The following is a 27,748-nucleotide window of genomic DNA, read 5'->3' on the forward strand; positions in this document are numbered from 1 at the left end:
TATGATTTGTGCACTGGTGGGGTCCTCGCTGCTGCAGGGATCAGGCTGAAACCAGCAGTCAACATCCCCGAGGAGTCCTAGATTGCAAAGAGGGCGCAGGCCAGGCTGAGGGACCCCCACCTGTGCACAAATCCGTGCACCAGACCTCTAGTTCTTCTATAAATAGAAACAAAAGGTTGTGGTTCACAGTACAGATTGCTTTTTTTTTTTTTTAAAGACGATATATTTATATTTAATTATCACAAAAATGTATATCCCCAATCTACTGGCAGAGTACTTGGTCAATTTTCTATTTCCAATTTGATGTAAGTCTCTATAAACCTTACCAGGACACTGTAAAATCACTCTAGATAGAATATTAATAAAATCACAACAGGAGAAATTTAGTTATATGCCCTGGAAGTTCTCCCAAAATGTATTTAAAAATTATAAAAGTGACTATTAACACACAAGAAAAAAAAAATCCACAAAACCCAAACCCCATTATGTCAGAAGCATAGCAAAACACACAGGAATCATGTGAAATGAGAAATCAGAAGGCACACCAAATGATTTTATGAATTACAGAGAAACATGATGTGAGAATGATTGTGCAAAAAACAATGAAAGCAAACAAACAAACAAAAAACATTTCTATAGTTAAAGAAAGCCGTTTCTCACCGTTCTGAACAAAATGGCTGAACTAAGATCATCTGATTGGCTATGCCCATATACCCTCCTCCTCATCCTATAGGGAGAGAGATGACGAAGGGAACAATGCCCCAGAGCAGCATGGGAATGAAAAAGAGTTGGTTAGTATTTAAAACAAAGACATAAGCATAAGTAGTAGAAGAAAATGGACTCTAATTTCTTGACTCTTTTTTAGTTTGTTGTTACACTTCTATGCTTCCTACTTTCCCAAGATGTTATCTACATTCGAAGGCTTGACTGGACAAAATTATCAAGTTGGAGACTTTTCTTTATTATTTGCCGTTCTTCAGCCTTTCTCCATTTTTGTTTGCCTCCCACTACTCCCAGGCATCCAATTACTTGTATTTATTATCAAACCTGTTTCAAGGAAAGGCTCTAATGCTTATCTTGTCTACACTGGCACACATTTAATCCCAGGGATCCAGGAGCAGGCGGAGAAAGTATAACGACTTCTTGGCAGAACAAGACTGCTGACCTCAGGCAGACAACTCTCCATCTGCCTACATTAAAGATAGGCTTGCCTAAATATAAGGCTCGACTCAACTGGCTTAGTAAATGTCATCTACCTTCTGAATCTTAGAAAAAAAAATGCAGTTTGGATATTATTGCTGCTTTCATCTGCAATATTTCTTCTTCTTCTCCTAAGACAACACCATGGCCATCGTTTAGTAGAGATGTTTAGTAGGGGAGTTTCATTTGACTTTTTGATCATATGGATATAATTATTTAACTATTATTTTATTCCCCCTCAGCTATTATTTTAAGATTGTGATGGAGATGTTGAAATCTGATTGTTGGCTATGGACATGAGGTAATCTGTTCACCACTCTCCCCCATCCATCATTTTCAAGATCTTGGGAGAGTTCCATTTTTTTCAAAAAACTATATAGAGTTGAATATGGTTCCCTTCAGACTCATCAATGCCTCTTTTGCATTGATGAGAAGTGGAAGGCAACAATTTCCTTTGAAAATGACATATACTGGAGGGATCCACCAAGGATGGAGTGAAGAAACTATGTTTTAATCTTCATGTTTAATAGATGATGAGCAGAGACTTTAAAATTTGCAATTAAAGAATAGCTACCTTTGCCCTGAGTTGTGCCTCACTGAGCTCACAAGACTCTTATTTTTCTAATAAGGCATTATTTATTTAGTGAGAAAAGCAGGACAGTTACAAATTAGTATGTGTCTTTGAGAAGATTAAGGTTTTTTTCTCAACCCAATTCAAGGATTCTTTATTGTGTTCAAATATTTTTACTACCTCCTCTTAATATATTCAGAATCATCTATTATCTTCCTGTACAGAAATTGAATCTGTGTTTTTTAAAAAATGATGGAATTTTTAAAAACTGATTATTTTTATAACTTATATCCCAGAATCTATAGCACAACAGTACAGAATACATAAAAATAGAAGCATATCAGTTTTTTTTTTTTAAATAAAACATTCAAGAGCAGACTTACCTGGTCTGGGGAGGGTTTATGATTGGTTTGATTGGAATGAGAGGATTTGAAGTAGTCGTCCTCATAGTTGTCGGCCATTAGCTTCATTCGATTTTGTGTCTAAGAAGAAATGATTCATAAGGTTACATTTAGATGAAAATTCTATGACACTGTAAAGTAACAAAGGCCTTAAGAATGTCATAAGAAAGGATAAAACTAATCCTGTCTGAGATAAAATAAACAGGATTTCTGAGGATATGGGGGAGGTTTAGGTACAGCTATGGACTGAATTGTATTCCCCTTCGCCCCCGCCCCCCCTCCCCCGCAATTCACATTGGAGCCTATCCCCTAATGTGACTGTATATGAAGATAGAGTTTTTAGGAGGTATTTAAGATTAAATGAGGTCACAGGAGTGAGGCCCTAATTGGACAGGATTGTGGCCCTGTAAGACAAAAGATACCCCTTCCTCCCACACTGTATTTTTCTCTCTGCCATGTGAGGACATAGTAAGAATGTGGCTTTTTCAGCCAGGAAGAGAGCTCTCATCAGGAACTGAATCAGCTGGCACCTTGATCTTGGACTTCCCAGCCTCCAGAATTGTGAGAAAATAAATCCTGTGTGCAAGCCACCAACTCTATGGTATTTTGTTATGGCAGCCTGAGCAAACTAAGACAATGTCCTAAATTGGTACAGGATTTTTTCTTTTCTTTTTTTTTTGGTGGGTGGGGGTAATCTCCTCAAATTAAGCACTTTAAGCAATGTTTGTTTCTTAAAATAAATTCTATATTATCCTATAGATAGGATAGGACTCTGTAACTCTATTTTTCACTTCATGATATACAGACCCATCTTTCCATCTATCTACATATATAAAAGCCTAAGCAATCGCTATGACTGGACAGATGGCTGGTAGCTATGATGCACACTGACCACCAGGGGCAGACACTCAATGCAGGAGCTGCTCCCACATCCAACCTCCTGTGGCCAGCCAACCTCCCGTGGTCCCTCCCCCAAGCCATCCCCAAATGCCGGCCAGGCCGAGGGACCCCACCCATGCACAAATTTGTGCACTGGGCCTCTAATGTTATTATAAGAACTATTTATCCTTTTAAACAACTATTTCATTTTGAGAATGTTATATAACATATAGATATTAGTATTAGGAAAAAGTTATCATTATCTGTAATGAAATGATTATATACCTAGAAAATCCTAGACAATGAATTGAAAAACCTTTCTCACCTATTACAACTTACAATAAAGTTCAGTAAGTTGATCAGACAGAAGCTACACATATAACATTCAATATCTTTTCTTTAAACCATCAATAATTCAGGCTTTAAAATAAGTCAAAGATTTTGAAATCCTCTTCTTTAACCCTAGACTAGAAGAGAATTATTACCATTGCCATTTCTTTTCAATATTTACCAAAAAGGAAGCAATTCTATGTAATTGGTTACTTTAAGCCCTGAATAGATGAATTTATGTATAATTAACATTGTACATAATTAACATTTTATATATATAACTAGAGGCCCGGTGCATAAAATTTGTGTCCTGGAGGGGGGGTGGGGTCCCTCAGCCCAGCCTGCACCCTGTCCAATCTGGAACCCTTCGGGGGATGTCCGACTGCTGGTTTAGGCCCGATCCCACAGGCAGTCGGACATCCCCATCACAATCTGGGGCAGCTGGCTCCCAACCGCTCGCCTGCCTGCCTGCCTACTGATTGCCCCTAACCGCTTCTGCCTGCCAGCCTGATCACCCTCTAACTACTCCCCTGCTGGCCTGGTCGCCCCCAACTGCCCTCCGGTCGCCCCTAACTGCCCTCCCCTGCCAGCCATCTTGTGGTGGCCATATTTTGACCACAAGAGGGCGGCCATCTTGTGTGAGGGCATGACGATCAATTTGCATATTACCTCTTTATTATATAGGATGTTTATATACAGTGGGGCCTTGACTTACGAGTGTCCCGACTAACGAGTTTTTCGAGATATGAGCCATCTCTCGGCCGATTTTTTGCTTTGAGTTGCGAGCTTAAATTCAGGTTACGAGCCAGCTTCAGATACCCCACCACTAGTTGGAGCAGCAAACGTCACAGTGAACGCCACAACATCAGCCCAGCATCACGTGTCTCACTTGTTCACTTTAAGATTTGACATACGAGTAATTTGAGTTACGAGCTCCATCAGCTCGTTTGAGTTACGGAACGAATTAAACTCGTAAGTCAAGGCCCCACTGTATATAGAAATGTTATGTACATGTAATATTTTAGAAAATTCGCTTTACAGAGCAAGCAATTCAGAAAATACAAGGTACACTATACATAAAATCAAATAGTAATATATATTGCACTGATATTGTTATAAGCTGAAGTTTTAAAGACAGTAGAAATAAACTTGCTAATACATATGATCTAAATATTTCACTGTACATAATATGAAAAATAAACCACGTGTATACCTTTAATCAGTGATAAGCACTGTTAATATTTAGGTGTATTCATTCAGCCTCTTCCTATGAACATAAAAATAGCATGCTGTTCTGATTTATTCTATTTCTGCTACAATATGGTACTTTTAAAAATTACAATATCTTACAACAGTATATTTTGATATCTGGTAGGACATGCTGTCCTTCCCCTCCACTAATTCTGCTTTAAATTTGATTGGGTATCTTAAAACACATTTTCTTTACTAGATGAATTTAAAAAATTTTGCCTAGTTCCATAAGGAATTTAAAACATTTTGCCTAGTTCCATATAGAGATTTTTCTTTGGTATTTTTTCATGTCATGATGCCTGGGTCTGAATTCTAGTTCTACCTCTTACCAGCTATCTAAGCTTGAGCAAACTACTTAAATGCTTTGAACTTAAGTTTTCTCATCTTTAAAATGAGAATAACAATACTTTCTCCCCATAAGACTGCTGTGAGGATTAGTCAATTGACCTAACACAAGCACTTAGAAAGCAGTCTGGCAAAATATCAACACCCAATACATTTTAGCTATCACCATCATTATAAACATTTTTTATGTCATTAAATATTATTCTAAAATGTAATTTTAACTAGCTGCAGAGTATTCAATTGAATGAATGTTTGAGTCCCATGTTATTGGGCATTTAATTCTTCATATTTTCACCTAATAATATATACACATTTCTAAGCCAGTTCCTCCCTTCATTATAAAATGAAAGCAAAGAAAATATATATCAAGAATTATCTGTGATATCAAACTTATACCCTGAGATAACTTATAGTGACACTGAAAATATGTAGGATAATTTTCTTGTGTCATGTGGTATTGCGATGACAAATGGAAAGTCTTATGCAAAGCAGCTTGGAAAAGGAGGAAGGAGAGAGGACAGGGCAAAGCAGTGTAACCAGAAAGTGAGCAAAACATCTGCACGTCATTCATTTAGCTAGGAAACTTTTCCATGTTGACTTTAATAAGAATGTGCAGCAAAAGTATACTTGCCTAGTTATTTTCTTAGAACATTATGCACTTAATCTTTAATATCTGATTTCTAGTGTAAGTTAAAAAACTTAAAAGAACTAATAAAGCACACACAAATCCACCTTCAAGGCAGAATGTGTTTCAAGTATTTCGTAGGAATGGGTATGAAAGCCTCCCAAAGGAAGTGATCACATTAGACAGATAAGATCAAAGATCACTCATCTGATCCATATAAGTGAATGAAGAAATAACCATAAGAACTTCTCCATTTCTAAAAGACATGAAGATTATCAAAGTTTAGTGTTCCTAGGTCTAGTATTCAGAAATTTGGTGTGAAGCCTGTTCTCTGCATAGTCATGAGGGTTGAGCACTAAATATCTGATGGCTCACAGAGCATTAGGTATTATACAGACTGTGTAAATGATTCTGCTCTTAAGGAGCTCTTGTACCACTCTCTTCTTAAGATAAGGCCAACAAAACAAGCAAAAGAAGTAATTCCTTCGTGTTTTACTGACACAAAAGGTACTTTATATCCAAATATTTTCCTTCTTGAACCATGCCATGTGCATATGCAGATAGTGAACTCTCCTTGGTCAAATGACATAAAAAATAAGATTGTCTGAAGGAAGAAAAAAGAGAGAGAAATAACTTGCTGGAATAAACTTCTTTAGTTGTAAATGCATATCTGTGTATACAGGTGCACATATCCTACCAGAGAAAAAGGAGTTCACTGTTTTATCTGTTAATCTTTTCTTCTAAGACTAAGATGCCAATATCCAACCAAGGTGTTATAGAAACTATATTTCACAGAAAAATACTTAGTTAAGCTGAGAAACAGTACATGTTAGTATTGAAAGAAAAGGTTTGGATTCTGATCAGTTATCTAGTTGTTCACTAATCTTTGCTTTTCAGTTTGTGATAGTGCTATTAACTTACCTAAGTAAGTTTTAAAAATAATTTTACCTAGAAATACTCTGAGATATTTTGGAAAACACACCATAAATACATTTTAACCTTAATAACTTGAATTACTTCCAATTATAATAATATCTAAGAAAGTATTAAAATTATATCCACATACATTTGTTAAACCTTGGAAATAAATTTAGTCTAGTGAATTTTAATTAAGCTTTATTTGTTACATTGGTATTTGATATACAAAATGAAAAGAAAGCATAATCCCTATCAATTTCAGTTAGATGAGCCAGACTGTATTAGTTATAAGTTTAACAAAATCTCAACAAATGACATGTAAAACTTTATTTCATGAAAAAAAACCCCATAACTTTTTGAGTTGTTTCACATGTTTGTCATTTTATACATACTTGACTGAAGATTACCTATCTAGTTTGGGAAGTTCCTTTTCCATTGGTTAAACAATGGAAGCCTTGGGAAGAGCTCATGAGAAGCAGTGCTCTAGGAATGGGACAGCAACAAGATTAGAAGAAATAACTGTGCTAAATTTAGCTCAACAGCTGTCACAATCAGATTACGTTTTCATCCCATTTTATTACCTCAACTGGAGTGTTAGGTCTACAATAGAAAAATGTGTCTTCTACTGATTTTGTTTTGATTTTAAATAATTCAGTTTGGTAGTTAAATTTTGGTCCTGATTAGTACTTTTAGTTTACTGATGAAATCATGAAACTTATTATTATTTTGCAAACACTTTCTACTATGCACCAAGCAAAATGAAACCATAAAGAATCTCAGCTGCAGCAACCCAAAAGCTGACCAATTCTCCCCATAATTGCCATGTTATTTAAAAAAACTTAATTATTATTATCTTGAATATTTTGTGTATTTACATAGTAGAAGAGTCTAGGCAGTAAAAGTAAGTCTACCTCCTAATCTTAACAGTTCCACTACATAGGGCTTACCACAGTTACCACTATCTTGCATGTATTTCCAAAGATTTCCTGACATTGCATGGTTCTATAAGTGTACACACAACAAATACAGTAGGTCCTCGGGTTACGTTGGAGATCCGTTCCTATGGCGTGACGTAACGCCATTTTTGCTGTAAGTCAGAACCCACCTACATAAGCACCTACGTCACTCACATGGGGACATACACAGCAGTAATGAAGTGAAACAGCAAAAAAAAAAAATTAAAAGAAAGATAACAATTCCTGACCTTTACTTGTGGTAAATAAATAATAAGAAACATAAGGCGCATATGTACATACGTCGAAATGATGGAACTTTTTTTTTTAATAAATAAATGGGAGATGGCGATGTAACCACAAAACGATGTACATCAAGTCCAACGTTTCCCGCAATCCAAGTGTTAGCATATTCTAGTCACTATTCTATACTATTTTTTCATCTAACTACATTTTGAACAGTCTTCCATATAAGTAAATAAATGGCTGCCTCGTTCTCTTTGCTGAAGCACATTTAGGTTATTTTTAATATTTTACTGTTAACAAACAATGCTATAAGAGTAATCTTGTACTGACAAATATAAATTGTCAAAACTAAGTAAAATTATGTTATATTTCACTTTTCCTCTAAATAACTTTTCCCTAATATGAAAAGCCTAAATTTGTTTGGAGTTGTTATAAAGTCCAGGTCCCTAAGATACACACCTGGTTCCACAGAAAGGTAGAGGGGTGTGAATGAAAAGAATATTCATATGTCTAGTGGACTTGTATTTAATTGAAATAAAAAACAATGAACAATGATGGCATAAAATGTATATAGCTGTTAGAAAACTTACGTTATTTAATATGGAAAGGTCAAATATATTCAAATATAGTATGTGTACTTTAGTATTTCTGAGGCTAAAGAAATAATGACACAAGTATATATTAACTTCTCAATCATCGATAAAACATCTAAGTTATAGTTGCAGGCTCAGTTTACCAACCTATAAAAGGTTTCTTAATCCTTCAGTGGAGACCTACCTAAAGCGACACCAGATTAAATCACTATTAAAAAATTATTATACTTTGCAAATAAGAATACGACAGAAGTCGTTTGTGAGGCTCCTTAGGAATAAGAAGGTGTTCTTCTAAATTGTTCTATTATTTCCTTTACCTGGTTTCTTTTTATCAGTGTCACATATTCATAATGAAGAGACACACTGAGCAGCATATATCAAATCCATCACCATGCAGGGAGCACTGTGAGCCCCTCTTTACTTCCCCAGGTCTTCTTACCATTCCAGGTATAACTCTCCACCTGTTCGGGTACTTTGTTTGTTTTTAGGTATTATACTAGGTGTACCAGTTAATAATGCAGTTTTTTTTCAATAGATGGAGTTACACATATGTTGATATATATGCTATTTGATATATATGCAATTTTGTTGTATTGACAATAAGCTTCAACATTTCATATGTCCAATTTGCTGAAGGTGTTAACATCATAGATATTTTTACACTTAAAAATGTCGAATTTCGTGCCAAAAAATGAGCATTTGCGGGAAGTTATATTTCATTACTTTATTTTGAAGAAAAGTGCTGCTGAATACTTTGGGAAGCTTATGGTGAACATGCTCCATCTCAAGATACTTGTGAATGCTGCTTTAAACGCTTTAAAAGTGATGATTTTGATGTGCAAGACAAAGAACGTCCAGGTAACCCGAAAAAGTTTGAAGACCAACAATTACAAGCATTATTGGATGAAGATGCGTGTCAAACTCAAAAACTTGCAGAAAGGTTGAATGTTGCTCAGGAAAACAATTTCTGATCATTTACAAGCAATGGCAAAGATTTCAAAGGAAGGAAAATGGGTGCCACATCAACTGAATGAAGACAAATGGAAACCGAAAAGTCATCAGTAAAATGTTGCTTCAATAGCACCAAAGAAAGTCTTTTTTGCACCGAATTGTGACTGGCGATGAAAAGTGGATTTATTTTGAGAATCCCAAATGCACAAAATCATGGGTTGATCCAGGTCAACCATCAACATCGACTGCAAGGCCAAATCGCTTTGGAAAGAAGACAATGCTCTGTGTTTGGTGGGATCAGGAAGGTGTGGTGTATTATGAGCTTCTAAAACCAGGTGAAACCATTAATACTGATCGCTACCCACAACAAATAATCAATTTGAACCACGCTTTGATCGTGAAACGACCAGAATGTTCCAGAAGACACAGCAAAGTAATTTTGCTTCATGATGATGCACCATCACACACTTCAAAACCATTTAAAGACACGTTAAAAGATCTTGTCTGGGAAGTATTAACCCATCCGCCATATTCACCAGACCTTGCTCCTTCAGATTACCACTTGTTCCAATCGATGGCATACACACTTTTTGAGCAGCACTTCAAAACGTACAAAGAAAAGAAAAAGTATGAAGAAGTGGAAAATTGGGTCTCTGAATGGTTTGCCTCAAAACAAGAAAAGTTCTATTGGAATGGTATCCACAAATTACCTAAAGATGGGGAAATGTGTAGCTAGCGATGGACATTACTTTGAATAAAGCACTTTTGATGTTTCTCTTGAAATTATCATGTTTTCTTTGATTACAAAATCCACATTATTAACTGGTATACCTGGTAAGGTTAGGACTAAGGATCGGGTTAGGGCTTAGGCATAGGTTTATAGTTAGGTTTGAAGTTGGGTATAAGGTTTTGGTTAGGGCTAAGGTTGTGGTTAGGTGTAGTGTTAGGGTGAAGGTTAGTGTTAGGGTTGAGGTTATGGTTAAGGTTATTGTTAAATTTAGGGTTAAGGTGATGGAGAAATTAGGTATAGGATTAGGTTTAGGGTTGATGTTAGTTTTAAGGTTAGTATTCTGCTGAGGATTTTTGCATCAATGTTCATAAGGGATACTGGTCTGTAATTTTCTTTTCTGATAATGTCTTTGGCTTTGGTATCAGGGTAATACTGGTCTAATAGGAAGTACTACCTTGAATTCAATTTTTTGGAAAAGTCTGGGAAACATAGGTATTAGTTTTTCTTTAAATATTTGGTAGAATTTAAGAGTGAGGCCATCAGGTCTAGGGCTTTTCTTTGTTGGGAGATTTTTGATTACTGATTCAATCTCCTTACTAGTTATTATAGATCTACTCAGATTTTCTAATTCATAATTTAGTCTTGGTAGGTTTTGTGTTTCCAGGAATTTGCCAATTTTATCTAGGTTATTCAATATTTTTGGTGTCCAATTGTTCAGAGTACTCTTTCACAATCCTTTTTTTTGTTAATCCTCACCCAAGGATATTTTTTCCATTGCTTTTTTAGAGAGACTGGAAAAGTGGGAGGGAAGGGAGAGAAAAAAAGAGGGAGAGAGAGAAAAACATCGATGTGAGAGAGGCACATTGATTGGTTGCCTCCCCCACGTGCCCCAACCGGGGCTGGGGAATGGAACTTGCAGGAATCCAATCCATGACCCTTCAGTGCAGTCTGACTCCCTAACCACTAAGCACACCATCCAGGGCTTAATTATTTTTTTATCTGTAGAATCAGTAATAATGTTCCCACTTTCATTTCTGATTTTAGTAATTGAGATTTGTATTTTTCTTAGTTCATCAAAGTAAAGGTTTATCAATTTTGCTGATTTTTACAAAGAACGAACTTTTGCTTTCATTAGTTTTCTCTACAGTTTTTTCTAATCTTTCTTTTTCTTTTTTTTTTTTTTACCTCTACTATAATCTTTATTATTTCCTTTCTTTTGTGAGTTTTGGTTAGTTTGTTGTTCTTCTACTTCCATAAGTTGTAAAGTTAGGTTGCTGATTTGAGATCTTTCTTGTTTTTTAATGTAAGCATTTGTAGCTACAAATTTCTTCCTTAGCATTGTTTTTATTATGTCTTATAGTTTTATGTTGTATTTTTATTTCCATTCATCTCTAAGTATTTTTTAATTACCCTTGTGATCTTTTCTTTTATCTACTGGGTGTTTAAATGTGTATTACTTAATTTCCACAATTTTATAAATTTCCCAGTTTTACTTTTGCTATTGATTTTCAAATTCATCCTGTTGTGGTAAAAGAAGACACTTTGCATGATATATATCTTTTAAAATCTATTGAGACTTAATTTGTGGTCTAACATATGGTCTATCCTAGAAAATGTCCCAGGTGCACAGGGAAGAATGTGTATACTGCTGTTGGGTAGACTGTTGTGTATATATCTGCTAGATCTAGTTGATTCACTATGTTTAAATCCTCTATTTTCTTACTTGTCTTCTGTCTGGTTGTTTTAGCCATTATTGTTAATGGGGTTTTGAACTCTCCAACTATTATAGACCTGTCCTTTTCTTTCTTCAATTCTGTCAGGTTTTGCTTTTGATGGTCAGTAGGTGCATAAATGTTTATATTTGTTATAAGCATTCCTTGTTTTATTATACTCGCTTCATTGTGCTAGTAGCTTGCAATTTTACACAAATCCAAAGATATTATGTTTCTTACAAATTAAAGGTTTGTGGCAACCCTGTGTTGAAGGAGTCTATTGGTGCCATTTTCCCAACAGCATTTGCTCACTTTATGTCTCTGTGACACATTTGGTAATTCTCACAATATTTCAAACTTTTTCATCATTATTATATTTGTTATGGTGATCTGTGATCAGTGATATTTGATGTTACCATTGTAACTGTTTTGGGGTGCCATGAACTGTGCTCATAACACAGTGAACTTAATCAATAAATGTGTGTGTTCTGACTGGCAGCTCCCCCATCTCTTCCTCTCCTTGGGCCTTCCTATTCCTTGAGACTCAGCAATATTGAAATTAGGCCAATTAATAACCCTATTATGGTCTCTTGAGTGTTCAAGTGAAAGGAAGAGTCACATGCTATCACTTTAAATCAAAAGCTGGAAATTATACTTAGTGAGGAAGACATGTCAAAAGCTTTGATAGGCCAAAAGCTAGGCCTCTTAGCACCAGGGTAAGTCCTGAAGGAAAGTGAAAGTGGTATTCCAGTGAATAGATGAATGATAAGAAAGCAAAAAAAGCCCAATTTCTGATTTGGAAAAAGTATAGTGGTGGATAGAAGATCAAACTAGCCACAACATTCTCTTAAGCCAAAGCCTAATCCAGAGAAAGGTCGTAACTCTCTTCAATTCTAAGAAGGCTGAGAGTAGTGAGGAAGCTTCAGAAAAAAAAGTGTGAGACAGAACCTAGAGAGAGAACCTAGAGACAGAACCTAGTGAGAGAACATGGCAAAAGATCCTGGACAGAACCTGGCTACAGAACTTGGCTGAAGAACCTAGACAAAACATGGCAGGAGAACCTGGACAGAACCTGGCTGGAGAATCTGGAGACCTGGCTGGAGAACCTAGCGAGAGAACATGGCAAGAGAACCTAACACCAGAACTTCGCTGGAGTTCCTGACCAGAACTTCGCTGGAGATCCTGGCTAGGCTGCTGATCAACCGAACGCTGTCTCCATGTCATTCCTTCTTCGCCGACTCCGTCCACACCTTTGGGGACCCCTGGACCTGCTGGGGTTGGACCCCAGCACAGTGAGAGTATTTTTCCTGGTCAAAGAGCTCCATGTATGTATGTATTTATTTAATCTTTATTGTTGAGAGTATTACAGATGTCCCCTCTTTTTTCCTCCCATTGTTTCCCTCCACCAGGTTCTGTCTCCACCCCAGGCCTTTTATCTCTGTATTTACTTGGCTCCCTATATCTATCAATGACCTAATTCAGATAGTTAACAAGCATGTTGATTCTTCTTTAATAACATTACTAGCATCCATTCTTCACTCTCCATGTATACTGTTCTCAATCAGGTCCAGACCTCACACTTGAATTTACATCATTAGAAAACCCTCATAGTAAGCTCCTTGCTTCCAGTTGGCATATGTGGAGATATGTAACTTCACACTGGAACTTCTCTCTCTCTTGTACCCAAGTACCCAAGTAAGGCATGACAAATTAGTCATGACTTTCCTCATCAGTCATGATTGTCATAGATACAAAGATCAACTGAAGATATATATATTTAAAATATAATATTCCAGCCCTAACAGGTTTGGCTCAGCGGATAGAGCGTCGGCCTGTGGACTCAAGGGTCTCAGGTTCGATTCCAGTCAAGGGCATGTACTTTGGTTGTGGGCACATACCCAGTAGGGAGTGTGCAGGAGGCAGCTGATCGATGGTTCTCTTTCATCGATGTTTCTAACTTTCTATCCCTCTCCCTTCCTCTCTGTAAAATATCAATAAAATATATTTAAAAAATATAAAAAAAGAAAAAGAAAAAAAAGTGTGAAGCTAGAGGTGGTTGGTTCATGAGGGCTAAGGAAAGAAGCCATCTCCATACATAAAAATGCAAGGTGAAGCAGCAAGTGCTGATCTGGAAGCTGTAGCAAATTATGCAAGAATATAGTTAAGATAATTAATGAAGGTGGCTACAGTAAATGACATTTTCAATGTAGATGAAACAGCCTTATATTAGAAGATAATGCCATCTAGAATTTTCATGGCTACAGAGGATAAGTCAATGCCTGGCTTCAAAGTTTCAAAGGACAAGAGGACTCTCCTGTTAGGGACTAACACAGCTGGGGACTTTAAGTTGAAGCCAATGCTCATTTACCATTTCAAAAATCCTAGAGCCCTTAAGAATTATGCTACACCTACTCTGCCTATGCTCTATAAATGGAACCACAAAGCCTGGATGACAGCACATCTGTTTATAACATAGCTTACTGAATATTTTAAGTCCATGGTTGAGACCTACTGCTCAGAAGAAAAAGATTCCCTTCAAAATATTACCGCTCATTGACAATGCATTTGGTCACCCTAGAGCTCTGATGGAGATAGACAACAAGATTAATGTTGTTTTCATGGCTGATAACATAACATCCATTTTGCAGCCCTTGGATCAAGGAGTAATTTTGACTTTCAAGTCTCATTATTTAAGAAATAACATTTTGTAAGGCTACAACTGCCATAGATAGTGATTCCTGTGACGGATCTGGGAAAAGTAAATTGAAAACCTCCTGGAAAGAATTTACCAATCTAGATGCCATTAAGAATATTCACGCCCTGATTGGTTTGGCTCAGCAGATAGAGCGTCGGCCTGTGGACTCAAGGGTTCCAGGTTCGATTCCGGTCAAGGGCATGTACCTTGGTTGCGGGCACACCCCCAGTGGAGAGTTTGCAGGAGGCAGCTGATCGATGTTTCTCTCTCATTGATGTTTCTAACTCTCTATTCCTCTCCCTTCCTCTCTGTAAGGGATCAATAAAATATATTTTTAAAAAAAGAAGAATATAGGAAGAGGTAGAAACATCAACGTTAACAAGAGTTAAGAAGAACTTATCCAACCCTCATGGATGACTTTGAGGGGTCCAAGTCTTCAGTGGAGGAAGTAACTGCAGATGTGGTGGAAATAACAAAAGAACTAGAATTAAAAGTGGAGCCTGAAGATGTGACTGAATTGCTGCAATCTCATGATAAAACTTTTACGGATGAGGTGTTGATTCTTACAGATGAACCAACAGTGGTTTCTTGATATGGAATCTACTCCCAGCGAAGATACTGTTAAGACTGTATACTTTCCCTGAATTCAGGCCAGTGAATGAGAGCCAATAAATAGTCAACTAGGCTCCTACAAGTGTTTAATGTGACTCTTAATAGACAGTTTGGTATTGGTTTTAGGTTTGCAATTTGGGTACAATTGTAAAGAAAATGTATGCATTTAAACATAGGACTATGAATTCAATCTCTTAGTAGATTTGTGATGATTTGACGAGTTAAAAACTAGGGAGGCTTGGAAAGTGCACATTCAAAATTGTTTTTCAGAGAGCCCACAATTTTAGATTTCAGCACTAGTAGGTTGCAATTTTACACAAATCCAAGAAAAATATCATATCTAATTCAAAAGCTCTATTCAGGAACATGATTGGCAATTTCATAAACTGTATTTTAAGCATTCTGTACCTTGAAAACCAACTACCACAAATACTGTTTTAGTACTAAAGCTCAACAATTTATGGAGTTATTTAAATTCTTATATTTTGTAGAACTTTTGAAATACAGGTGGAAAAAACCCTTGGACCTCAGAAATAACAGATGTTCATTCTTCAACAGTTACTATTTCCAGTAGCTTTTCAGACTCTCATCTTTATGAACTCTTCTTGAGAATGCAAATTCATTATTTTTTTAAATTAAAAAATTATGGTGTCCAAAAACTACCTTAATAAATGTTGTGTAATATTTTTGGGGGCAGATATATATATGATAGTAATAGTATTTTAATACCAGAATTATTTTTAAGGGTAATTTAGGGTTACTAGAACATAGGTCTTCAAACTTGGTAGCTTAATAATCAGCCTATGTGATTTCAAATACTGAGCTTTGAATCAGAACTCTCTGCCACAACCACTATTCATTAATCCAGTCAACAATCTGATCTAATAAAAGAGAAACACGCAAATTAACCACACCTCTGCTACGCCCAAGTCACGCCCACCAGCCAATCAGAGCGACTATATGCAAATTAACCCAACCAAGATGGCGGCCGGCAGCCATGGAGCTGGAGCAAGCAGGAGGCTTGGTTGCCCCAGCGATGGAGGAAGCCAAGCTTCCCGCCTGCCCTGGTTGGCTTTGGCCTCCGCTCAAGGCAACAAAGTTTCAATTATAGAAGATAAATAAATCCCAGGTACCTGCTTCCAGCCAGCCTCCACTGGGAGCTTGGGTGGCTGGGGGCCGTGGCCAGCCTGCAAATAGCCATCAGCCCCTCACCCAAACTGGCCAGGCACCCCAGCAGGAGCCCCCACCCTGAAGGGGGTGTGGCCAGCCTGAAAATGGCCCTAAGCCCTTCACCCAGGCTGGCCAGGCACCCCAGCGGGAACCCCCAACCTGAAGGGGCTGTGGCCAGCCTGCAAACAGCCATCAGCCCCTCACCCAGGCTGGCCAGGCACTCCAGCGGGAAGGGGGTGTGGCCAGCCTGAAAACGGCCCTCAGCCCCTCACCCAGGCTGGCCAGGCACCCCAGCGGGACCCCCACCCTGATCTGGGACACCCTTCAGGGCAAACCAGCCGGCCCCCACCCGTGCACCAGGCCTCTATCCTATATAATAAAAGGGTAATATGCAAATTGACCCTAACAGCAGAATGACTGGGAATGACTGGACACTATGACACACACTGACCACCAGGGGGCAGATGCTCAATGCAGGAGCTGGCCCCTGGTGGTCAATGCACTCCCACAGGGGGAGCTCTGCTCAGCCACAAGCCAGGCTGATGGCTGCCAGTACAGCGGTGGTGGTGGAAGCCTCTCCCGCCTCCTCAGCAGTGCTAAGGATGTCTGACTGCAGCTTAGGCCTGCTCCCCGCTGGCAAGTGGACATCTCCCGAGGGCTCCCAGGCTGCCAGAGGGATATCTGACTGCCAGCTTAGGCCCAATCCCCTGGGGAGCGGGCCTAAGCCAGCAGGTGGTCATCCCCCGAGGGGTCCCAGACTGTGAGAGGGCGCAGGCCGGGCTGAGGGACACCCCCGAGTGCACAAATTTTGTGCACCGGGCCTCTAGTTTCTAAGATAATTGTTGAAATGAGAAGACATGCTTTGATATAAGATGGGGAACAGATTGACCTGTCAAGATTATAAAATACTTAAAAAATTGAGAGTAATCCTTTATGGTAATTTATATATTTTCACTGTAATTTTAAATAAAGATTGATTAAAGTACTATTTATCATGGGAGAATTATGAAATCATTAATAATATGGCTCAAGGCTACTGAAATCTCTAACCAAAAGCACACAATAATGGCAACACATTTGGTATAGTGATTAGCAGTGTCAACACTGAAGTGATGTGAATTGTTCAGTCACTTACAAGCAATGTGACTAGTTAAATTATTAACTCTCTCAGAATCTCCTCTGTAAAATGAGGATAACTATACTTCAAAGGGCTACTGTGAAGACTAAATGAGTAATTCAGTAAAGAGCTCAAAACAAGGCTTAGCTCAATAAGTGTTAGATATTATCATCTGTGAAATGACTAATGGCATGAATACTGTTTTCTAGAAATGCACGTAGTAGTACAGATAATTCCATTAGGCCATGTAAATTGTCCATGCCAAGGGCACTCACTAGTAGCCAATGTAGTTTATTTAATATTGCTCCTCTTGTCCTTGAATGCAAATATAATTTAATCCCATATTCACTTTTAATAAGTATCCACATTAATTCAAAAGAGATCAAAAGAAGCAGTAGGAGTATGTTTTGTGGAATATATTTGTCTAACTCCCACCAAGAGAAGTTTCGTGGGGGAAAGGAGAACCACCCTGAAACCAATCTTTGTAGTTATGCTTAATGGGATCCTCAGACCAAGGTCAATGAGCACAGGAAACACAGTTATAAATCATGCCACCTGAAAGACCTAGAAAAAGCAAACAAACAAACAAACAAACAAAAAAACCCAGACACAGACAATAGTATGGTAATTGCCAGAGGAAAAGAGGTTGGGGGAAGGTAGAGGAGGGCAAAGCCGGGATAAATGGGAGAGGAAAGACTTTGGGTGGTGAGTGCACAATGCAGTGTGCAGATGATACTTTATTGAGTTGTACACTTGAAACCTGTATGGTTTTATTAACCAATGTCACTCCAATAAATTCAAGAAGGAAAAAGAGAAAAGAAATAGAAGCAGTAAAAACAGGAGGGGCACAAGCATAGGGGCAGGAAACCTAGGTTGATTTATTTGCATTGAGACAATTCAAGAGGGATCAGGAAACTCAAAAGATTTATAAAATCCCTGTGGCATCATAAAAGGCAGAAGTCTGACAATAGGAAGGGCAAGTTAGATGTGATGCTAGAAAAGAAGGGAAGAAAGAGTCTTATCAAATTTTTGTGAAGAATTTTCCTACATCTGGAATTGATGACAAAAAAGATGGAACAGATGGATGAAAGAAGACTGGGAGGAATCCAGATTTCCCCATGTCTCCCAACCTCTGAACTTCACTTAACTCCAAGCAAGCAGAACTCATCAAAATATAACGTTTCTTTGTATGATACAACAAGGTTTAAAGGGATAGTGAGTAACCATGATCTTTTTTGCAGCTTCAAAATGAAATACTTGTTACTTTCACAGAATAAGCAAATTCCTATAGACAGATTTAAACAATCCTTACATATGTGTTTTCTTATGGTTTATAATTGCTTCTTTTAAAACTATTCCTAATGTCAGCAATTATTAGATAATATAACTATAGGTAAATATACTGATTTGTCAAAACATGAAAAATAACTTTAGACCTTAAAATACATTATTATCTATCCATCCAATATTATAGATGAGGAAGATAAAACCCAGAGAGGGTAAGTTAGGCAGATTGTGGCCTGGTTTAATTTTAAACACACACACACACACACACACACACACACACATTAGTTGCCAACATTCATATCAAAAGATTTATAGGTAAAGGGGGTCAAAAATACAAACTTTATAGAAAAATAAGTCCTGGGGATGTAATGTACAGTATGATGACTACAGGAAATAGCATTGTAATGCATATTTGAAAGTTGTTAAGAGAATAAATCTTAAATATTCTCATTATAAAAAAAACAACTTTGTGAACTATGTGTAGTGATTGATGGTAACTAGACTTACTGTGGTAATCATTTCACAATATATACAAACTAGAGGCTCGGTGCACGAAATGTGTACATGGGGGTGGGGGGTGTCCCTCAGCCTGGCCTGCACCCTCTCGCAGTCTGGGACCCTTTGCTCCTTACTGCCCGTCTGCTTGCTGCTCCTTAGCGCTGCTGCGGAGGCGGGAGAGGCTCCCACCACCACCGCTGCACTTGCCAGCCTTGAGCCCGGCTTCTGGCTGAGCGGTGCTCCCCCTGTGGGAGCGCACTGACCACCAGGGGGCAGCTCCTGTGTTGAACGTCTACCCCCTGGTGGTCAGTGCGCATCATAGCGACCAGTCGTTCCGCCTTAACGGTCGCTTAGGCTTTTATTATGTAGATATCAAATCATTATGTTGTACTCTTAAAACTAAAATAATGTTATATGCCAGTTACTTCTCAACTGAAAAAAAGATTTAATATAAACATCTGGATTCTTGGGAGGGGTTGGGGGAGATGGGTGCTTGGGTAACACAGGGCCCACATTTTGCATGGTAACAACAAGCTGGAATTCCAATGGCTGCCTCTATACACAAAGCATGTGGCTCCTACTTAATCCCAGTTTTCTCTCTCCTATTGTCTTACACACTTCACACACTATTATTTATGACTAGAGACCTGGTGCACAAAATTCATGCATGGGGGGAGTGTGGGAGGTGGCCCTCAGCCCGGCCTGCACCCTCTCACAATCCGGGACCCCTTGGGTAGGGTCCCTAGGCCTGGCTGGCGATCAGGGCCTATCGGGGCTTTCCTTCCCCCGGCTGCTGGCAGCTGGCCCCACCCCAGCCACTGCCATTGCTTGCCATCTGTGCGGCGCTGCCCCCCCTCGCCCCCTGCCACTGGTTGCCTCCCTTTGCAGGCAACAGGTGTGGGGTGCGATTGCTTGGCTGGCCCCGCACAACCGCCACAGCATCGCTGGCCGGTGGCCTGGCCCTTCCTCTGTGAGGCGATCGATCGTGGGGCTCAGCGATCGATCGTGGGGATCAGATTGATCACGAGGCCCCCAGATCAATCGCCTGGCAGAGGGAGCCCCACAATCGAACGCCCCAAAGAGAGAGTCCCTGCCCACCCGGCCGGGGCTCTGCGACCCATCGTCGTGCAGAGGGTGGCCTGGGCCTCCCTCTTTGGGGTGATCGTGGAGCTCCCCTCCTCCCCAATCAATTTCGCCGGTGGCCTGGGCCTACCTCTTGGGGGTGATCACAGAGCCCCCCCATTGATCGCCCCGCAGAGGGCGCCTTGGACCTTCCTCTGCGGGGTGATCGTGGGGTGATGGCGGGCCCCCTGACCAATCGCATCGAATCTGTCTTGGCTGGCCTGGCGCCGGTGCGTGTCATAGCATGGGTTGTCCGGAAGTCATCCGGACGGTCGTTCTGCTGTTCAGTCATTTGGTCTATTTGCATATTACGCTTTTTATTAATTATAGATAGCTGCTTGGGCCCAAAATAGCCCTGGGGTTAGGTGCTCTAAGGGGGTTTGAATAGTACTTTGTAAGCTGTGAAGTGATGTATATTAGTTGATGTGATATTACTGCTCAAGATCATATACTAAGTTATCAGCAGAGCTGGAGCTAGAGCTCAGGTCTCTTGACAGTCAGTTTAGTGCTATTTATATTGTATCACTGCTTCATACAAACAAGAGAACACCAGCAGTTACAGGATGCGGATTCCTATAACTGAAGAAACAGACACACCAATGAGAATAATCTGGCTTAGAATAAGTAAAACTGACAATTGTAGTATAAGTGAATAGTCTTTTTCTTTCCTCCTCCCCTCTCATGTTTTAACTTGTGCCCAAAAGAGGATGAATGTGTGAGTGGAACAAAAGCATAGGATTGTTTTGCTAATGATAAGAAAAACAACTGATTTCATGTCTATAAAATTCCAAACTACAAAGATGAGTCTTGAAGTAAAGATTAAAGTAAAGATTGAGCTGAGGAAGTAGAAGGCAATTCCAGAGGTGAGGACAGTAAATGGAAAATGCTTACATCCCGTTCCTTTCAAATAAATCTGGATACCATCAGCATGAAAAATCTAGCTGATCTTAATGTTTGTAGTGGTTTAGAGGAACAAGTATATATAGTGATTTTTAATATATAAAAATCTAGACTTGAAGGGAGACAGATCATTAAAAAGAGATTAACATTTTTATCTAAGTCAATAAGAGCTGTTAAATCAATAAATACAGACTGAATTGCAATCTTACTCTGTCCCCTTCTAAATACTGTGACTAGACAAAAGGCTTTCACCTTCTATGGTCACGAAACAGTAGCCACTATCAGGAGGTAATGTCACAGAGGACAGCTAAAAGGGTGACATCAGTGTAAGCAGCAAATCCAAGGGAAAGTAGGTGCTGTCAACTGCAACCTAAAGGCTCCTTGGGCAGTGCTAACACAATGTGTTCTCTGAGGAATGTCTGCTCAGTCAAGCAAAAGGTAGCTGGCATCATACATGTGTAGTGAACAAATGGATACTTGAATGCTCTCAAAGGCTGGTCTCATTATCAAGAATTTAAAATGCTTAGTGGGATAGATAAATGCCTACTACATTTTACTTTCCACAAACAGCTTCTGTGGCACTCAAGCTACTTTACACCTGCTACTTATTTTTTTTCTCTCTGTTCACTAACAACTCAGGAGCTCTTTGTAGCCATACTCATTACTATTCTCCTTTTACAGAATGGAAAATAGTTTTATTGTTCTCGTTCCAATTTTAGATGTCACTTTTAAACTAGTTTTAATACTGTGATAAATGGGTTTTTCCAGTTGTTCCAGAATTGGTGACCAGGACCCAAAGCTAGAGATAAAGAAGAGCTAAGCAAGCTACATTATAAAGACAGCTTGCTAAGAGGTGACAGGAAAAGTACTGCTGTCCCCCAGTCCAACATGTCAGCACATGCCTTTTTGGTTTTGAGACCGGTGTGAGGATGATGCTAAGATGGGTAGCAGAAATCTCGATGTCACGGAGAGTATATATTCATGCACAGAGGGCTCCCTTTGTCTAAGCTAAGTGAGAGGGGCTCAAAGAGAATTCAATCCTAAATCCTAGAGTATTCAATCCTTAAGTGTGGGTGTGAGTGCAAGAGAAGGAGATTGGCATCTCATGCCTTTGTACCTACTTAGGCACCAGACATGTTGATGTGCCCTGTGCTTATCTGAGGAGGAAAACACACTGAGGCTAGATGGCAGGATGGACAGAGAAGCACTGAGGCTTGGCAAGAATGCATGAGTTTCTTGTGGGTCAAGTGACATTACAGAAAACAATCAGGCTTGTGTCTTTTGGTTCTACTCTGACCCCAGGGGGTCAATGTTGGTGGGGGTGGAGGGGAAGCAGCATTAGAGTACTGCAACAGTATCAGAGGACCCCAACACCAAAGGCAAAAGAAACAAGAGGAACAAAAGAGAACATAACTTGTCCTTTTCCTACTGCAGGCCCCTCACGTGAGCTGAGTAGGGAAGAAATGAAATGAATTCTGATTTGTTGTCTGATCTGCTTTCTGAGGTCATAGATTTAAATAGTCTTTTCTAGAGTTTAACATAAATGTGGAATCACACAGTATGCATTTTTCTATGTCTGGATTTTCTTGCTCAGTGTTTTTGAAACTCATCCACATTGTTGTGTGTATTTGGAGTTCATTCCTATTTATTGCTGAACAGTATTGCATTGTATGTATATACCACGGTATGTTTTTTCATTCACTTGTTGTGGTAGCCAACCTTCAAGACAGCCTGCAATGATACCCATCTCCAGTTATCGAAACCATCGTGTTGTTTCCTCCCATACTGTGGAGGGTTGGTCTATGTGATCAATAGGATAAGGCAGAGGTGATGATAAGTCACTCCTGAGACTATATTATAAGAGACATTGCAGCCATTTTTGTAATTATTCCATAATTCTGAAAAGTTATGCTAGTTAGGGATCTAAAAAAGAGGCATGTGTGCAAATGGTAAAGTCACAAAACTAGAAAGTGAGAGAAATAGAATGTATGCTTGGGAGTTATAATTTTCCTAGTGATGACAACTTTGGACAGGTCGGCATTTAGATGATGCTCTACAATGATCAAAATGTAAGATTTAAGAAAGACTACATTTAAAAAATGCTATATTATAGTTGTAGTATTAAAAAAAACAGGTAGAAAAAGGATAAAAAAGTAGCATTGTCCTGTTTATCTAAATACTCTGGGAAATACGTTCTTCCTCAGAGGAGGAGAACACTGCACTACTGTGTAATTCTGAACACAGTAGTCTGTTGAAAATTGAAGTTTGTTGGAAATGACTGAGAACAAGAGCCATAGTTACTGAAATGCCACTTCCCTCGATGAACCTGCATCACCTGCGGCATGGTTCTCACAATGGAACAGCTATCTTTGAAAGAGAACAGAAGTGGGGAGGGATCTAAGTGCTTTAGGTTTGCTACCTTATTTAATTTCACACCAACCCTAGGAGGCAGGTAATGCTGTCCAGATTCTAGGATGAGTAACATAAATCTCAAAGAAGTAATTTGTCTAACTGGTAAAGGGATAGCTAGAATTATAACCTAAGTCTGATTAGTTAACAGGCTGTTACTAGGAAGAAAGACATTTGTTTTCGATTAATACAATATGAGACAATACATAGTAGATGCTCAGTGAATATGAAATGAATGGCCAAATAAATCACAGAATGCAGGATGATTTGCTGAGGCTGTTGGCAGAAAAAGATGGGGAGGCCAGGGACTATACTGTCTACAGGATGGCTTTGCCACATGTTTTAGGGCAACCAGTATCTTAAGCACTAGACTGAGAGATTCTTTAAGGAAAATATTGTGTCTTTATTCCTCTTGTACCTAGAAAATGCTGAAATAAAACAGTATATTGTCTGGCACTTAATATTAATGCAAAGGATTACAAAATTGTAGTTGTAAATAAGATTTGTCTAGATTCAAACCAAATCAGTTTTGGTTTGTAGCCTTTATCATTTAATGTTATCTTTGACTTTTAAAAACAGAAAAGAAACCACCTAGCCTGTCTTGAAAGGTCCAACCTGCCCATGACACATCTGTACAGAGCACACAGGGGCAGAGCCAGACTTTACACTACCAGCAAATACAACATGGAGGCTGTAAAATTCTTGAGGTAAAAAGAAGAATATAATGCTGAGTGAAAGGTCATTTTGTGACAGCCGCTGTGGCTAAACAGACTGTATTAATGCTTCCCAGGGTTCTATCTGAGTTTACATTAAATCCAGAGCGGGTACTTGCCAATCACAGTGGGGGCTTCTTCATGACTTATAATCGGAACACACTGGTTGGCACCCACTACAGTACATCTGGAGTTTGTTAGACAACCTTTAGTTTTTATGTTTGTCATTGGCCCTGGCTCCTTCCTCTGATGCAGCCTATCCAAGTGCTGCTTTACCATGAATGAATCAAGGAGACAAGTTACCCCGGGATGTGTATGTATGGGTATAAGTAAATCAGGACCATCTTAGCGGGTGACCGCAAAATCTGTAAATCCCCTGTTGCTTCACCTCTTTCTGAAAACAGGAATCACACATGAATGCCAATAGCCCCTCAGGCAGTGGCAGGTCCATTTATTGGAAAGCCTGGTTAGTGCTGACTGCTTCCCTATTAGAAAATGCCTTTAGATTAAGACATTCCAGCAATTCAAGGACTAGAAGCTTTAAATTAAAATAACATTGATGTCATATCCACTTTCAAAAAGCTAGTACACACTTAGAGGAATTAAAGAATCAAAATTTATTTGGCAAGACCAGTTTCTTCTTGCTCACAGCATCTAAGACACATTTTTTAAAATTAAACTTATTGGGGTAAGATTGTCTAATATAATTATACTAGAGGCCCGGTGCACAAAAATTTGTGCACTCGGGGGGGGGGGGGAAGGGGGGTCCCTCAGCCCGGCCTGTGCCCTCTCGCAGTCTGGGACCCCTCGGGAGATAATGACCTGCTGGCTTAGGCCTGCTCCTGGGTGGCAGAGGGCAGGCCCAATCCCTAGGTGCAGCCCCTGGTGGGGCTCAGAGCAGGGCTGATTGGGGAGTTGGGGCGCCGCCCCCTGTCATGCACAGAGCAGGGCGGATTGGGAGGTTGCGATGCCACCCTCAGTCATGCTCAGGATAGGGCTGATTGGGGGGTTGGGGCACCACCCCCTATCACACTCAAGGCAGGGTCAATGGGGAGGTTGCGGCGCCACCCCGTGATGCACAGAGCAGGGCCAATCAGGGGGTTGGGGCGCTGCCCCCGTCACACACAGAGCAGGGCCAATCAGGGGGTTGGGGCAGTGCCCCCCCCCCCCGTCACGTACAGAGCAGGGCCCATCAGGGGGTTGGGGAGCTCCCCCCTGTCACTCACAGAGTAGGGCCGATAGGGGAGTTAGGGCACCGCCCCCTGTCACACACACAGCAGGGCGGATCAGGGGGTTGGGGCGCCGCCCTCTATCACCCACAGAGCAGGGCCGATCAGGGGGTTGGGGCGATGCCACTGTCACACTCAGGGCAGGGCCGATGGGGAGGTTATGGCTCTACCCTGTCACACACAGAGCAGGGCCCGTGGGGGGGGGGTTGGGGCGCCACCCCCTGTCACACACAGAGCCGCAGGGCAATCAGGGGGTTTGGGCGCTGCACCCTGTCATGCTGATCTGGTGCCAGGAGGCCTTGCGGCTCCGCTGATCCCGGTGCTGGGAGGCATATTACCCTTTTACTATATAGGATAGAGGCCTGGGGGCCGGCTGGTTTGCCCTGAAGGGTGTCCTGGATCAGGGTGGGGGTCCCCACTGGGGTGCCTGGCCAGTCTGGGTGAGGGGCTGAGGGCTGCTTTCAGGCTGGCGGTTTTGACTGCTTTCAGGCTGGCGGGAAGCTCCCAACCGCTCCTTTTTTTCTTTTTTTTTTTTTCTTCTGGGCCAGCTTTAGCTCTGGCTCTAGCTCTGAGGCTTCCGCTGCTGGTTTGTTTGCCGTTCTATAATCGAAACAATGTATAACTTCAGCTCTGAGATCCCAGCCGGCTATATTTGTTAGAATGTTTCAAACTGCCAGCTCAGAGGCCGGCAGCGCAGGCGGGAAACGTTGGAATTCGCAGTCACTGGAGCAAGCAAGCCTCATGTTCGCTTCCAGCTGCCTGGCTGCCGGCCGCCATCTTGGCTGACAGTTAATTTGCATAAGGATACGCTGATTAGCCAATGGGAAGGGTAGCGGTCGTACGCCAATTACCATTTTTCTCTTTTATTAGTGTAAACTAGAGGCCCGGTGCACAAAAATTTGTGCACTCTGGGGGGGGGGGAGGGTATCCCTCAGCCCGGCCTGTGCCCATTCACAGTCCAGGACCCCTTGGGGGATGTCCACCTGTCGACTTAGGCCCACTCCCCTGGGGATCAGGCCTAAGCTTGCAGTCAGACATCCTTCTGGCAGCCAGGGAGCCCTCAGGGGATGTCCAACTAAAGGCTTAGGCCCCCAAGGGATCGGGTCTAAACCGTTAGTTGGACATTCTTAGTGCTGCCACGGAGGTGAGAGAGGCTCCTGCCACCTCCTCTGCGCTGGCCAGCCATGAGCCAGCTTCTGGCTGAGTGGCACTCCCCATATGGAAGTGCACTGACCACCAGGGGGGCAGCTCCTGCATTGAGCATCTGCCCCCTGGTGGCCAGTGCACATCATAGCAACCAGTCATTCTGCCATTCAGTCAATGTGCATATTAGCCTTTTATTATTATTATATAGGATGTCCCTATTTCCCCCCTTTTGCCCCCTCTACCCAGCTCTTGCCCCCCACTTCTCTCTGACCATCACCATACTGTTGTCTGTGTCCGTGGGTTGTGCATATATTTTATTTGGCTAATCCCTTCTTTAAATTCACTTCTTTAAATTTTTATTTTCAGATAAGTGCTTATAACTGCACTATTATATATTTTCTATTATATCATTTAGAATTAAGATATCTTTTAATTGAACCCTTGTAAATTTTAGCACAATTTAATAAATTATGCTAGAAGCAATTAGGAGATTTTTCATGGAATGCATACACATTTCAATTATTATTTTATTAATTTTTAATGTTTTAATATTTTAATTTGAAATAATCTCATACATGTAAAAAAAAAACTATAAAATACTACAGCATATTATATGTACCCTTCACCCAATTTCTTAGGTGTTAATAATTTAAACATAACCATTATACAACTAACAAAATTTGGAATATATTTTTCTTATAATCTCTTTAATGTTACTTAATTCACTTACTTTGTTTTTGTTAATCTTCACCCAAGGATATTTTTCCATTGAATTTTATAGAGAGTGAAGGGAAAGGGAGAGACACATTGATTGGTTGCCTCCTGCACATGCTTTGATAGGGACTGGGGATCAAGCCAGCAACTGAGGTACATGCCCTTGACTGGAATCGAACCTGGGACCTTTCAGTCCACGGGCTAATGCTCTATCCACTGAGCAAAACAGGCTGCAGCTTAATTCATTTACTTTTAATCTATATGTGTCTTTATATTTAAAGTGGGTTTTATTTTTGATTCACCCTCATAATCTGTCTTTTAATTGGTGCATTTATGCCACTGACTTTCAGAGTGCTTATTGATAGAGTTACTGCCATATCAGGTGGCTTCCCGCGCGGGCATCCTTGCCGCCCTGGGACCCGCCGATCTTG

At 40.2% G+C, this 27,748-nt stretch overlaps 1 protein-coding gene across 15 annotated transcripts in view; it reads right to left on the reverse strand.

Moving 5' to 3' along the window:
• ERC1 (ELKS/RAB6-interacting/CAST family member 1) overlaps positions 1 to 27,748 on the reverse strand; it is a 495,769-nt gene that overhangs the window by 106,890 nt on the left and 361,131 nt on the right. For 10 of the 15 annotated variants that reach the window (XR_001348910.2, XR_001348908.2, XR_002830082.1 and 7 more), the window contains one exon: positions 2,155 to 2,253. Coding sequence is in view for 1 of the 15 variants with exons in the window: in XM_023756715.1 (XP_023612483.1) it covers positions 2,155 to 2,253 (99 nt within the window). In the remaining 14 variants the exon portion in view is untranslated. Of the gene's footprint in view, positions 1 to 660; positions 728 to 2,154; positions 2,254 to 27,748 lie in introns of all 15 variants that reach the window. The other 5 variants (XR_001348909.2, XR_001348906.2, XR_002830084.1 and 2 more) reach the window with 1 other exon arrangement.

The sequence above is a fragment of the Myotis lucifugus genome, unplaced genomic scaffold, assembly GCF_000147115.1.
Source record: "Myotis lucifugus unplaced genomic scaffold, Myoluc2.0 scaffold_98, whole genome shotgun sequence".
Lineage (NCBI taxonomy): Eukaryota > Metazoa > Chordata > Mammalia > Chiroptera > Vespertilionidae > Myotis > Myotis lucifugus.